At 41.6% G+C, this 12,596-nt stretch overlaps 2 protein-coding genes across 2 annotated transcripts in view; both read left to right on the forward strand.

Moving 5' to 3' along the window:
* Positions 1-305: 305 nt before the first annotated feature.
* prf1.3 (perforin 1.3) lies at positions 306-4,571 on the forward strand. Its single transcript, XM_021624717.3, has 4 exons — positions 306-345; positions 1,358-1,877; positions 2,047-2,916; positions 3,223-4,571. Exons 2-4 carry the CDS (start codon positions 1,366-1,368, stop codon positions 3,527-3,529), a joined length of 1,689 nt encoding a protein of 562 aa, XP_021480392.2. The 5' UTR covers positions 306-345; positions 1,358-1,365; the 3' UTR covers positions 3,530-4,571.
* Positions 4,572-9,086: 4,515 nt separating this feature from the next.
* LOC110538117 (syntaxin-1B) overlaps positions 9,087-12,596 on the forward strand; it is a 59,791-nt gene continuing 56,281 nt past the window's right edge. Inside the window, exon 1 of the mRNA XM_036938149.2 lies at positions 9,087-9,591. Coding sequence (XP_036794044.1) covers positions 9,562-9,591 — 30 coding nt within the window. The 5' untranslated portion in view covers positions 9,087-9,561. The remainder of the gene's footprint in view (positions 9,592-12,596) is intronic.

The raw sequence follows: 12,596 nt of genomic DNA on the forward strand, positions 1-12,596 counted from the left end.
CTACTTTGATGTAGGGTTGTGCTAATTGTGTGTCGTGGTTTGACAAACCGGGCCCTGTTTTCAAAATTGTGCTAAAACAATTGAAGAAAACTAAGTATGCCTGTCCCCTTGTATTTGCGTTGTGTGTATGGGTATATTTGGGTGTTAGAGGTTGTGAGAAAGTGTGTGTGTGTGTGTGTGTGTGTGTGCTTAGTTGGTGGTTTGGTTTGTCACAGGCTACTCCATAAATGGGTATATCTCTGTTAGCCACTCCCCATTCACCAATCTGAATATTGGTATATAAAGATATAAGTAGGTTTACTGTCCAATATATTTCACCTCAAAATACCAACATCTCTGTGTAAGGTGAGTCCAAATAATTTGATTGCATTCCTCTTGTAGAAAATGCACTATTGTTTCATTGCCACTCAATGTACATATTTTATGAATCATCACACTTGATATAAAGTATTCAAAATTAAGTAACGTTATTCTGAATTTCAGTTCTATTTTCGTCATCTACATGATGGTCATATAGTCACTATTGTGAACCCTGGAACTATTGTTAACTCACTTGACTATTTCCAACAGTTAATAAGAGAGATAATCACAATCCAAAGAATTAAAAGAGCTTGATTGTCCAAAAGACCATACTGCCTAATATAAGGTTTAGGTATTTGGATTATCAAAGACCGTTCAAATGAGAGAGCCATTCAGTCAGTGAAGAGTATGAATACTGTAATCATTGTTGCACAGTACGGAGAAATTGAGAGCGAGAGAAACAATGTTGGTACTAAATCATGTATTTATTTATTACTAGAAAGTCCTCTTTAGGATATGATGGCAGATCAGTAAATCAAATAACAATCCATTTGCTCCTCAAAGTAACATGAGTTCTAAAATAACTTCTATTCACTATGAAACTGATTTTAAGATATACTTTATCAAAATGATTCTCTCATTACAGTATGTACAGCAAACTCTTCCCGTTAAATGTCAACCTTTGCTTTAGATCTGAATCCAAGATGTTTGCATCAGTAACTCTTATATCCAATGTATGATTTATGTTATATTATTTTCCAATTCATTAACTTTAGTGACCTTTTAAAGGCAATGTGGGAAATACAAATCTTGGAATGCCTGAACTTCCGTGTGGTTTTCACAGTGACCTGAGATGTTTTATAGATTTTGTCCTTTATTAATACACCCAAATGTAGTAAATACACCCGTTTTTTGTGATGTTGATGTGACGTCTTTGCCCAGTGGGATGGCAATTGCAAAATCGTATAACTTTATTTCTAAAATCCCTCATGATATTCTTTCTATGTCTATCCCCTGCCTTTGTCACACCACATTTGCCAAATGTCTCTCTTCCCAGCACCTGCCATGCCTGTCAACCTTCTACTCTTCCTCCTCTTCCTCCCTGTGTGTCACGGCTGCCACACTGGCTCCTTCACCGACTGCCAGAAGGCTCCGTTCGTCCCCGGCCACAACCTGGCCGGAGAGGGTTTCGACATCGTCAAGATGCAGACCTCCGGCGCCTTTGTGGTGGATGTGCGGAAGTTCATGGTGGGTGGGCACGACGGTAACTGCACCCTGTGCACCAACACTCTGATGGGCGGCCAGGTCCAGAAGTTACCGCTCTCCGTACTGGACTGGCGCACAAAGGTGAAGTGTCGTCGGAGCCTCAGCAGCCAGATGTACGAGTCGAGCACCTCCGTTCTAAAGGAGACCGCTAACGCTGCCAGCGTCAGCTGGAAGGCTGGCCTGGGAATCCAGGGCATTGCTGGGGTTGCTGTTGGAGGCACACACTCCAAAACTGCCATGTTCGCCAGAGGCCACTCCACCAATGACAAGTTCTCTTTTACCAGCCATGAATTCAAATGCGAATATTACACGTGAGTCGAAATTTAGATTTTAGTGCCATAGGATGTAAATTAAGGTGGCCCAAAGCAACAAAAAAAAAGCAGACAGCTATTTATATAAATTGTGTACGGGGAAAAAAAACAGTGTTCTCCATGTTGTTGAAGTTGTTTTTATTCATCATACCTCTCTCTCTGACCTTAGCTTTCGCATCCGAACCCAACCCCCTCTGAGCCAGGAGTTTCAGGACTCCCTAAAAAACCTGCCCAGCACGTACACTCACAAGACCAACCCTGCCTACAGCCAGTTCATCTCCATCTATGGCACCCACTACATCCGCAACGTGCACCTGGGGGGGCGGGTGCACTCCACCACAGCCATACGCACCTGTAAGATGGCCATGAGCGGCCTCTCCCTCCATTCTGTCAGCAACTGTCTGGGGGTGGAAGCCAGTGGCACCATCAAAGGTGTCACGATCAGCGCCGAGACCAAGTACTGCAAGTCCCTGAGCAATAAACTGAAGACAGGCGTAAGCTTCGGAGCCACCTTCTCGGACCGCGTCACCGAAGTGCAGGGCGGCAACGTCGAGGTTGAGGACATCCTCTTCAGCCCTGACAAGAAGTCTGGCTATAAAACCTGGCTGAAGACCCTGAATAAGGTCCCTGGTGTGGTCTCCTACAAGCTCAGCTCCCTGCATTTCCTGGCCAGAGACAACCCCATCCTTAAGGCCAACCTGCGCAATGCCATCAGAGACTACATCCAAAAGAACGCTGTGTCCACCTCCTGCCCTTCTGCTTGCAAGACAGGGAGACGCAACAAAGGCTGTGCCTGTATCTGTAGCGGTCACAGGAATGTGGACTCCAACTGCTGCCCCAGTAAACCGGGCGTGGCCAGGATGAATGTGACGGTGGTCCGAGCTACGGGGCTCTGGGGCGACTACTTCTCTAAGACAGACGGCTATGTCAAGGTCCTCTATGGAAAGCAAGGCAGTTCCACTCCTGTGATCTGGAACAATGACTTCCCCTACTGGAACTATAGGATTCAGTATGGAACAGTGGATTTGAAAAGTAAACAGTGAGTTTTTTTCCATTTTTATGTTAAATAGTCTCTTGAGGGTTACTATGTATAGGCATCCCGTGCAAAGGAATAAGTGGAGCAACAAGACATATGATAAGGGTGTTTTGGCCTCTCTGTGTCTTTGTCAGTGGGATCTCCAGGGTAGTTTCCAGTTTGCTAATTATGCTCCCTATTCTATAAAACCTTGTAAGAGTTTTTTGAAAACAATTACATTTAGCCAGCATTGTGAATATTTTGTGTATTACCACTGCTCTTACTTAGAGCTCTCTATCTCATTCACCCACTCTCTGTGTTCCCTAACAGAACCTTGTACTTTGAGGTGTGGGACCGCGACAACAGATGGAACGATAACCTGCTAGGAAAGGGCTCCATAACCCCTCAAAGGGGCATGAACGTCAACCAAAGTTTCAAGTTGAAACACGGCACGCTTTATGTCTCCCTGTCTGTGGTCTGCGGCCCCAGCCTTAAAGGAGCCTTCTGTGATCAGTATGCCCCCTCACCTGGGTCCCAGGGTAGGCTGAGTTACGTCCATGACTGGGACAGAGCGACAGAGACGTTACCCACCCTCTTCCAGGGTTCTCACAGTACCCGGAACAGGACCTTCCTGTGAACGGTGCCCCTCATGTTAATTTACTTACTTAATTATAATAATATAATAACATGTGCCATTTGGCAGATGCTTTTATCCAAAAGGACTTACAGTACGGTGCATATATTTTTAGAATATGTGACCCCAAGCGGAAATCAAACCGACAACCTCTAACCAATGCTCTTACCAGCTGAGCCTCATATGACTATTTTCTCCTCTTCACTCTCTGTGGAGCATAAGGCCGCAACAACACATGCCATGCCAGACGGTCCTTTGCCGTTTTCTCTCTGCTTCACCTTTGTGACATGAGGCTAATGGTAAATCAGTTTTTTTTAAATGCATTAAATCGATAGGTCAACCAATTAGCTTGCGTTGACAAGCTCGGGTATTCCTTTCCACGGCGATAAAATGATTCATTGCTTCAGGGTTGCCTCTACATTCATATATTTTTTCTTTCTGTCACAAAACTAAATTATTTCTCAATATTGACCTTTTTTTGTGTATTTTTTGTTGCACAATTCTATGTAATGTCTGATACATCCAAATAGTTGGGGTTTCAGTATTACTCGTATAACTGTGACACACAAAAAAAAACGTATTGAAAGTAATGTGAAAGGAGGGATTTTAGGTCTACTTGAGGCCTGCTTGAAGAGGAACATTACCCAAGTGCTTTTGCTGATTCATTACCACCCAGATGAAGTGGGTGAGACCACTGACTCTGGATGCGTCGCAAATGGCATCCTATTCCACTTCTAGTGCATGCCTTTGACCAGGGCCCATAGGGCTCTGGTCAAATGTAGTGCACTATATAGGGAATAGGGTTCCATTTGGGACTCCTCCTCTGCATTAGACCAATGTAACAGGAACATGACCACATTCCTCAATTGACATGACACTTGGCAATAGCTGAGAAAGCAAATGTGGCTTACATACAGTACGTCACTTACATTTAGTTTTCACTGTATTTATCTTTTTTTTTTATGTTTATGTTCCTTTCCTTTCACATTTGTTTGCATTTTCTATTTTCTGCTTGTACTGTCATTCAATAAACTGAGTAGACCTATCGTGGTGCCAGTGATTATTTAACTACTCAATAATTTGATACCTGTGGGCTGAATCCTACCTGTGGGCTTAATTTACACGCGTTAACCCATACTTTCATGTAAACCATGTATTGGGGTCAATGGTAGATGTGTATGTATGTATGTGTGTGTGCGTGTGTGTGTGTGTGTGTGTGTGTGTGTGTGTGTGTGTGTGTATATGTGTTGGTATGTATGTATGTATGTATGTGTATATACTGTATACAGTGTGTCTGTATGCACAGTGGCACAAAATGTATGCGAACCCTTTGGAATTACCTGGATTTTTGCATAAATTTTACATAAAATTCACAACAATAGTCACAACAATAGACAAACACAGTGTGCTTAAACTAATAACACACAAATTATTGTATTTTTCTTGTCTTGTCTATATTGAATACATAATTTAAACATTCACTGTGTAGGTTGGGAAAAGTATGCAAACCCCTAGGCTAATGACTCCAAAATCTAATTGGAGTCAGGAGTCAACTAACCTGGAGAAGAATCAATGAGACGAAATTGGAGATTTTGGTTAGAGCCACCCTGCCCCATTAAAAAACACTCACAAAGATCGAGTTTTCTATTCACAAGAAGCATTGCCTGATGTGAGCCATGCCTTGAACAAAAGAGATGTCAGAAGACCTAAGATTAAGAATTGTTGCCTTGCATAAAGCTGGAAAGGGTAACAAAAGTATCTCTGAAAGTCAGTCCACGGTAAGACAAACTGTCTATAAATGGAGAAAGTGCAGCACTGTTGCTATTCTCTTTAGGAGTGGCCGTCCTTCAAAGATGACTGCTGGAGCTCAGCGCAGAATGCTCATTGAGGTTAAGAAGAATCCTAGAGTGTCAGCTAAAGACTTACAGAAATCTCTGGAAGATGCTAACATCTCTGTTGACGAGTCTACAATACGTAGAACACTAAACAAGAATGGTGTTCATGGGAGGACACCACGGAAGAAGCCACTGCTGTCCAAAGTAAACATTGCTGCACGTCTGAAGTTCGCAAAAGAGCACCTGGATGTTCCACAGCGCTACTGGCAAAATATTCTGTGGATAGATGAAACTAAAGTTGTGTTGTTTGGAAGGAACAAAACTGTAAAGTATGGTGGAGGGAGCATCATGGTTTGGGGCTGCTTGGCTGCCTCAGGGCTTGGACAGCTTGCTATCATCGACTGGAAAATGTATTCCCTAGTTTATCAAGACATTTTGCAGGAGAATGTAAGGCTATCTGTCCGCCAATGGAAGCTCAACAGAAGTTAGGCGATGCAACAGGACAACAACCCAAAAGACAGAAGTAAATCAACAACAGAATGGCTTGAACAGAAGAAAATACGCCTTCTGGAGTGGCCCAGACAGTCCTGACCTCAACCCGAATGAGATGCTGTGGCATGACTTCAAGAGAGCAGTTCACACCAGACATCCCAAGAATATAGTGGAACTGAAAAAGTTTTGTAAAGAGGAATGGTCCAAAATTCCTCCTGATAGTTGTGTGGGTCTGATCCGTATCTACAGAAAACGTTTGGTTGAAGTTATTGCTCCCAAAGGAGGGTCAACCTGTTATTAAATCCAAGGGTTCACATACTTTTCCCGACCTGCACTGTGAATGTTTACACAGTGTGTTCAATAACGACATGAAACAGTATGATTGTTTGTGTGTTGTTAGTTTAAGCAGACTGTGTGTGTCTATTGTTGTGACTTAGATGAAGATCAGATAACATTTTATGACCAATTCATGCAGAAATCCAGGTAATTCTAAAGGATTCACATACTTTTTCTTCCCACTGTATATATGTTTGTATATTATTTTACTGCTCTAGGGATGTAGTTATTGTTTGGATAACCTTATTTACTAATATGTATTGATTTTCTTTCTTTCTTTCTTTTTTTCACTCTTTATTCAATGCACAGTGAGTGCAGAGAACACCGGAAGAAGAATTATCATTTAATTATCATTGTAAATGATTGTAATGTTTGTTTATGTGTCAATTAATCCCATAAGGGATGGGTTGCCAGTTGGCGATTCGACACAGGAAAAAAAAATATATATATATATAAAACTTTCCTTTCGGTAGCCATGAGAATTCAAGTTATTCATGGATACCAAGTTACAGTAGGATTTGGCCCTGTATTCCTTTACAGAAAAACTCAAATATTTCCCATGTGGAAAATCACATGATTTTGCCTGAAATTACATGTGAAATCATGCGAAAACATGTTTTTGGAACACTTCACATGTGATCAGGTTTTCACATGTGTAGTTTCATGATATCACGTTGCTTTACATATTGTCACATGTTATCACATCAACTTCACATAAGATCATGTGTTCACATGAAATTCATGTTGTTTTTCCATAAGGGTTTGGTGATGACAGTTCAGAATTCTAATTATAACGGCTGATTATTTGGAAAAGGATAATCAACCCTAAAGACGAATTCCTGGAGTGAAATGTTTTTACGACTTCTTGAAGGGAGCACTTAAACTGCCAGAGATATTTGGGGTGTATACGACAGGTATAATCTCTGACTTAACTTCCTCCTGATCATGGGTTTTTTATTTCAGTTGTAGGCCTTAACTCCGAGTCCTTTTCAGCAGGCCTGGTTTTGTGAGGACAGCTGGGAACTTGTTAGAAAGGAAAAGAACAGGTTACCCAGTTACCCAGTTAAAACAGAGCAAATGTGCACAGTGGATTTCATTACTGTATCTATTTCAGCCTACTCAGACAAACTGAGCTGAACCAAACTGTGCCGAGCCAAGCCAAACTGTACTGGGCTGAACTGGTTACACATCCACCATAGTTACTGTAACTCTGCAGGACAATGTGAAAAGAAATGATCCGAGCCAGCGAGGTATAGTTCAGGTCGGCCCTATAGTGTGTATCAGGCATTTGTGACATGCAATGACTATCAGGGTCTCCTTCAGGACATAACCCCTTTTTAGTGAGATGGACCCCCACTCTATTGGCTATGTTTTAAACCTGCCTCATCTCTGCTTTTTTCTTTCTACTCTATGCCAGCTAAATGGAAGACATCAAGGTGGGTTATACAGTACAAGACAGTTTGTCACTGGGCATGCTGCCACTTCCAAGGAAATTAGAGTAGAGCGTGAGTTCATCACAATCATAAAATTCTTATTTGAAATGAATCTGCACCTTGGCCCAATCTATTAACTATCTTACTGGATATAAGACGTCACTGCATAACATAGGTACTGATTCATTGGTAGATAGTATATGTTTATCCTTTGAATTTCTCACGTGTAATATTGGTAGCCTAACAACTTCGGTCTAACCTCAGTACCTGTTACTGTAATTAAAACTGAGAAGTATTTCAGATAGTACTGGACCATTGCCAAGCCACAGGTTGGGTTATCTGGGCTAGACGAATGATTCCACTGAATGAGGACATCGTGTGCATTATTAGGACATGAAGTCCATACATTGCCTTGAATACAGGCATTGAATAATGTTAGGAGCTCTTATTGATTCTTCTTTGCAGTAGGCTATGCTCAAACAGTCAGGCCATTCAGGGATACTGTCAATGTGGAATGTGAGTGCACAACTCTGATCAATTGAGTCAACATGTGAGGAAATGGAATTGTAACATGAGGTTGAAGACAACATTTATGTTATGTTTAGTAATATGACTCCTTCTGTTGGTTTGGGGGGAAAGGCCACTGAATACGGTATACAATAAGATAACTTTGACACAAGATGTAGACTCATAAAGAAATCTAACATGGTAGCCTATTCTAATTGAATTAAACAAAGAAATGTTGAAACAACTTTGATGTCATTTGCCTCAGGTTATAGGCTATTAGAATGCAGGTCTAGATGTATAACAATCGAATAACTTTTATATATTTTTTTTACCTTATACAATTTTGTTAAGGTTTTCAAAATCTAGGCCTATTTTTTTTATTTTACCTTTATTTAACCAGGCAAGTCAGTTAAGAACAAATTCTTATTTTCAATGACGGCCTGGGAACAGTGGGTTAACTGCCTGTTCAGGGGCAGAACGACAGATTTGTACCTTGTCAGCTCGGGGGTTTGAACTCACAACCTTCCGGTTACTAGTTCAACGCTCTAACCACTAGGCTACCCTGCCGCCCCACTATCAGTAAAATAGTTAGCCTAATATTAAAACAGAAAGTAAAGTCTGATATTGAATTATCTAAATCATTAGGTTACATTGCCTTTTAGTCTACAGCTGACTTCTATTCCAGTCATTATGATGGCGTTTGCCAGTTTGTGGTGGACAGCTCATAAATAGAGCTCTTGTGCATTGAAGTGGGTGGCTTCCGATAAATAAAAAAAAAACGTGTTTAATGGGGGTAACATCACCTCATCCTCTGATTATCTCACTTCCTTCTGCCTGCCACTATAGACCACCCTGAGCCCCTTGAGGAAACCGCTCCTTTGGGAAGGGGGGCTGGGGTTTCCGTTGCCCTACCCAGTCTCCATGCGCGTGGATTGAATTCCACCAAATGATTTTAATTCACCTAAAACAAACTACAGTTCACTGGTTGGCTTGGAGCGCCGACCGATTACGCGCTGCGGATAGACACCGAAGGGAAAAAGGGCGGAGGGGGAGGGATAGCAGGTAAAGTGTTAGAGATGGAGAGAGGGAGACCGCGCGTGCGCACAGAGTTCCATCCCTCCGCATCGCTTCTTTTTTCATCCTTTTTTTTTTTTGCAGCATCAGTACCGCGCTCGTATCGCATTCGTTTGCTGGAGTCGGAGCGCGCTGCGGGGCGACACTGCACCGCCAAGGAGGACGCACAAGCACGGTAGAGGGGGGACTAGAGAAAAGGAAAAAAGGCAGAGAAGGTAGCTAACAGGGGAGACTCATAAGCTATCCCCTCATTTGAATACTAGAAGAAAATATCAAATTGTCGGACCTTTGGACATAAGAAGACAACGAGGCGGAAAAACCCAGGCGATTATATTTTAGCCAGCACGGCGGGGAAACAATGAAGGATCGTACACAAGAACTACGAAGTGTAAGCTTATATATTTATACTATTCCTGCCCTCTTCCCTTGGTTCCACACTCTCCTCCCTTCCGAATCCTCAGCGCAATCGGGCGTCAGCGTCTGACATCTCCTTGCTGAGCGCTACTTCACCGCAAACATAACAAATATGTGAGGTTTCGGTTCTTACCAAAAATACAGAGGCGGATATCTTTAGGCTATTCATTTATATTTTACGCATTCGAATGTGTCTTCCCATCAGTGTCAATAGCCTAGTGGTGCCCGCATGCGTGCACTGATGATCATACACGTAATATGAGCAGGATAAAATATGACTTCTCTATTAATGGTCCGTTAAAATGCAGTGATTTGAGAAAATAGTATAGGGCTATTAGCATTACAGGCAGGCAGACAGGCAATAATATAAAACAAACACATCTACCATAAATAGTCTCCTGCTAGAAATCACCCAAATCAATATAAGCTTATGAATTCTTATTGCTGGCTAATATGGATGGACAGCTACCCTTAACAGTGGTAAAATACAGTGGATGAAAGCTATCATAGCCCATAGTCCTCCTAGCCAAGCAATCCCTGCAAACACCGTTAACGATTGTTCTTCAACCCTTGGTAGAACGAAATATGTGTTCAGAATTACCTCAGCCATTCGGATTTACCTTTTTCTAGATAGTTGATGGAGAGAGCGTTTTATAGGAGTGGGACGGGGTCGAATAAAGTGGGGGTGGGGGGTCATATGAGATTGTACATTTTGTTATAACTGGCCTCTACAATGGGGTATAGTTTACACTATTCCTTGTATTAGACTCAAATTCAATCAAGGAGGACAGAATTGTAGCTCTCTCCCAACTATGCGTCTGTAGGGTTCAATTGGGTTTGCTTTGGCGACACCATGCTATGGCAGGATCTGCACCAGGGTTTCATTTTTTTCCTGAAAACCACATTCATACCGGTTTATAACACATTCGGTGACTAGATATATGCCATGAGGATAGCCACTGTCATATGTTTGTGCAATTTGTCTGTCTAGGTTTAATTGAAAAACAAGGCAATAAAATCGATATGAGGCCCGAAGCATGCATGGCATTTTTGGCGTACCTCCAACGGCTGGAGATCAATAAAATATCAGAGGAAACGCCTGGACTCACTGCCGCTCTGCACGTATATCTAAAGCGTGTGTGTGCGTGTGTGTGTGTGTGCCTGTGTGTGATTATTATATCCAAATGTAGAGCCAATACAGGCTATACTGCTGTGAACATTATAGCACATGATTGTGATTGTGCCACTGTTCCTGAGATAGCCCATGGTCAGCGGATTCACCTTGCATGAATTCTGTGCCCCCTCCTGTGCCTTCCCACTGAAACGCTGAAAACGCTAGATCCATACTCAGTCAGACACTAGGCACTTGCCTCACTGCCCACTGTAGATTCAACGAGACTAGGCTACAGAAATCTCTCGGCTATGATGCTTACATGTCCAAACGAACCATAAGAGCGTTTATTAGACGTGTTCATTTTGTAGATTATCTTTCTCTCTGAGACGGATTTTCGTTATTTCTTTACCTGTAATTTGTGGTTTTGTCCCCCGCCCCCCCACGTACCCGAAATAATGGATGCCATCTGAAGTGAAATGGATAAATGATCACTACCGTCAGTCTAAGTTCTATGAAAATAATATTGTTTATGTTATATATAATGATCGAATATCACGTAATTCTGGCAACAGCTGTTATATGATTGGGTAATAATTACATTTTATGTAATCGTCAACATCACAGTGACGTATACGTTGCGCGCTACATCGTCCTACTCTGAGCGAGCCGTGTCTGCACGGGTTTTACCGAATGTGCTACATGTGTGAGTGAGCAAAAGATTGGCCGGCTATATTTACCATGTCTATACCGACTATTCCGGTGTAATCCAAAGAGACGGCTGATAGACCTTCGATTGAGGGTGCGCTCGTGCGTTGCTGCACAATATCTGTACCAATTGTATTGATTATAAACTGGGGTAGGGGTTGCTAAGAAGGGACATAATCGAAGCTCAATCGCACTATGTATCATATACCTAAAATGAAACTGAAACTTTGAGCCAAATTCTGGGGGTTGAAAAGGCACAGGCATAGTTTTCTTATTCTAAAACATATTTCTACGCATTATAGGCTACAGATGTCATAAAATTAATATTGCTTTCTGTCATTGACACACACACACATTATTGATTTGTTCTCCCAATACCAAAATATATCACTCACCTAATGTCCTTAATATTTCTGCATGATGACACAATACATTTATTCAGTGCAAAATTGTGTGTATTTTTTATTTTTATTGGTTATATGGCTGCATTTCGACAGGCACCCCAATTCTGATATATAGTTTTTTACCACTTATTGGTCTTCTGACCAATTACATCATATCTTTTCATGTCAGATCTTTCTCAGAGCTGATCTGATTAGTCAAACAACTAATTAGTGAAATATCATAATCGGGCTTCCTTTCTTAATGCAGCCAAAGTGTCATTTTAGTTGCAAAGTGGATACTCTTCTGGACTGTTTTATGTATAGGCCTATAGCATTGCCAACCGCTCTCATATTGGTAGTCTATAGAGCTTTATGTCATTTATACTGTCTTGAATATCAGTAAAATTACTTATGGCCTTGACTGGCAGAGCCATAAATTCCATACATGCATCCAATTTGTACCTACTCGGTAAGCTTATTTATAACAGGTTTATAACATATCAGTGACATATTGGTGTCCAATGCAGAATTAGCAAAACATTCTGTTATTCCAGTTACTGTATATTTTGTGTCGTTTTGCTTAAAGCTTTGTGTGCCTCGATTCCCTGTGTTGCTTTATTTAGCCCCACATGTATTTAGCGTTCATATTCACCACATGTATTTAGCGTTCATATTCACCACAGGTATTTAGCGTTCATATTCACCACAGGTATTTAGTGTTCATATTCACCACATGTATTTAGCGTTCATATTCACCACAGGTATTTAGCGTTCATA

Source organism: Oncorhynchus mykiss, chromosome 12, assembly GCF_057628025.1.
Source record: "Oncorhynchus mykiss isolate SJ-2025 chromosome 12, ASM5762802v1, whole genome shotgun sequence".
NCBI classification, from domain to species: Eukaryota; Metazoa; Chordata; class Actinopteri; order Salmoniformes; family Salmonidae; genus Oncorhynchus; species Oncorhynchus mykiss.

Bases quoted from the DNA above. Each gene is read 5' to 3' on its own strand.
- prf1.3 (XM_021624717.3), top strand. From the start codon at position 1,366: ATGCCTGTCAACCTTCTACTCTTCCTCCTCTTCCTCCCTGTGTGTCAC. The intron at 1,878-2,046 runs GTGAGTCGAAAT...CTCTGACCTTAG, and splicing joins TTCAAATGCGAATATTACAC to CTTTCGCATCCGAACCCAAC. The intron at 2,917-3,222 runs GTGAGTTTTTTT...GTTCCCTAACAG, and splicing joins GTGGATTTGAAAAGTAAACA to AACCTTGTACTTTGAGGTGT.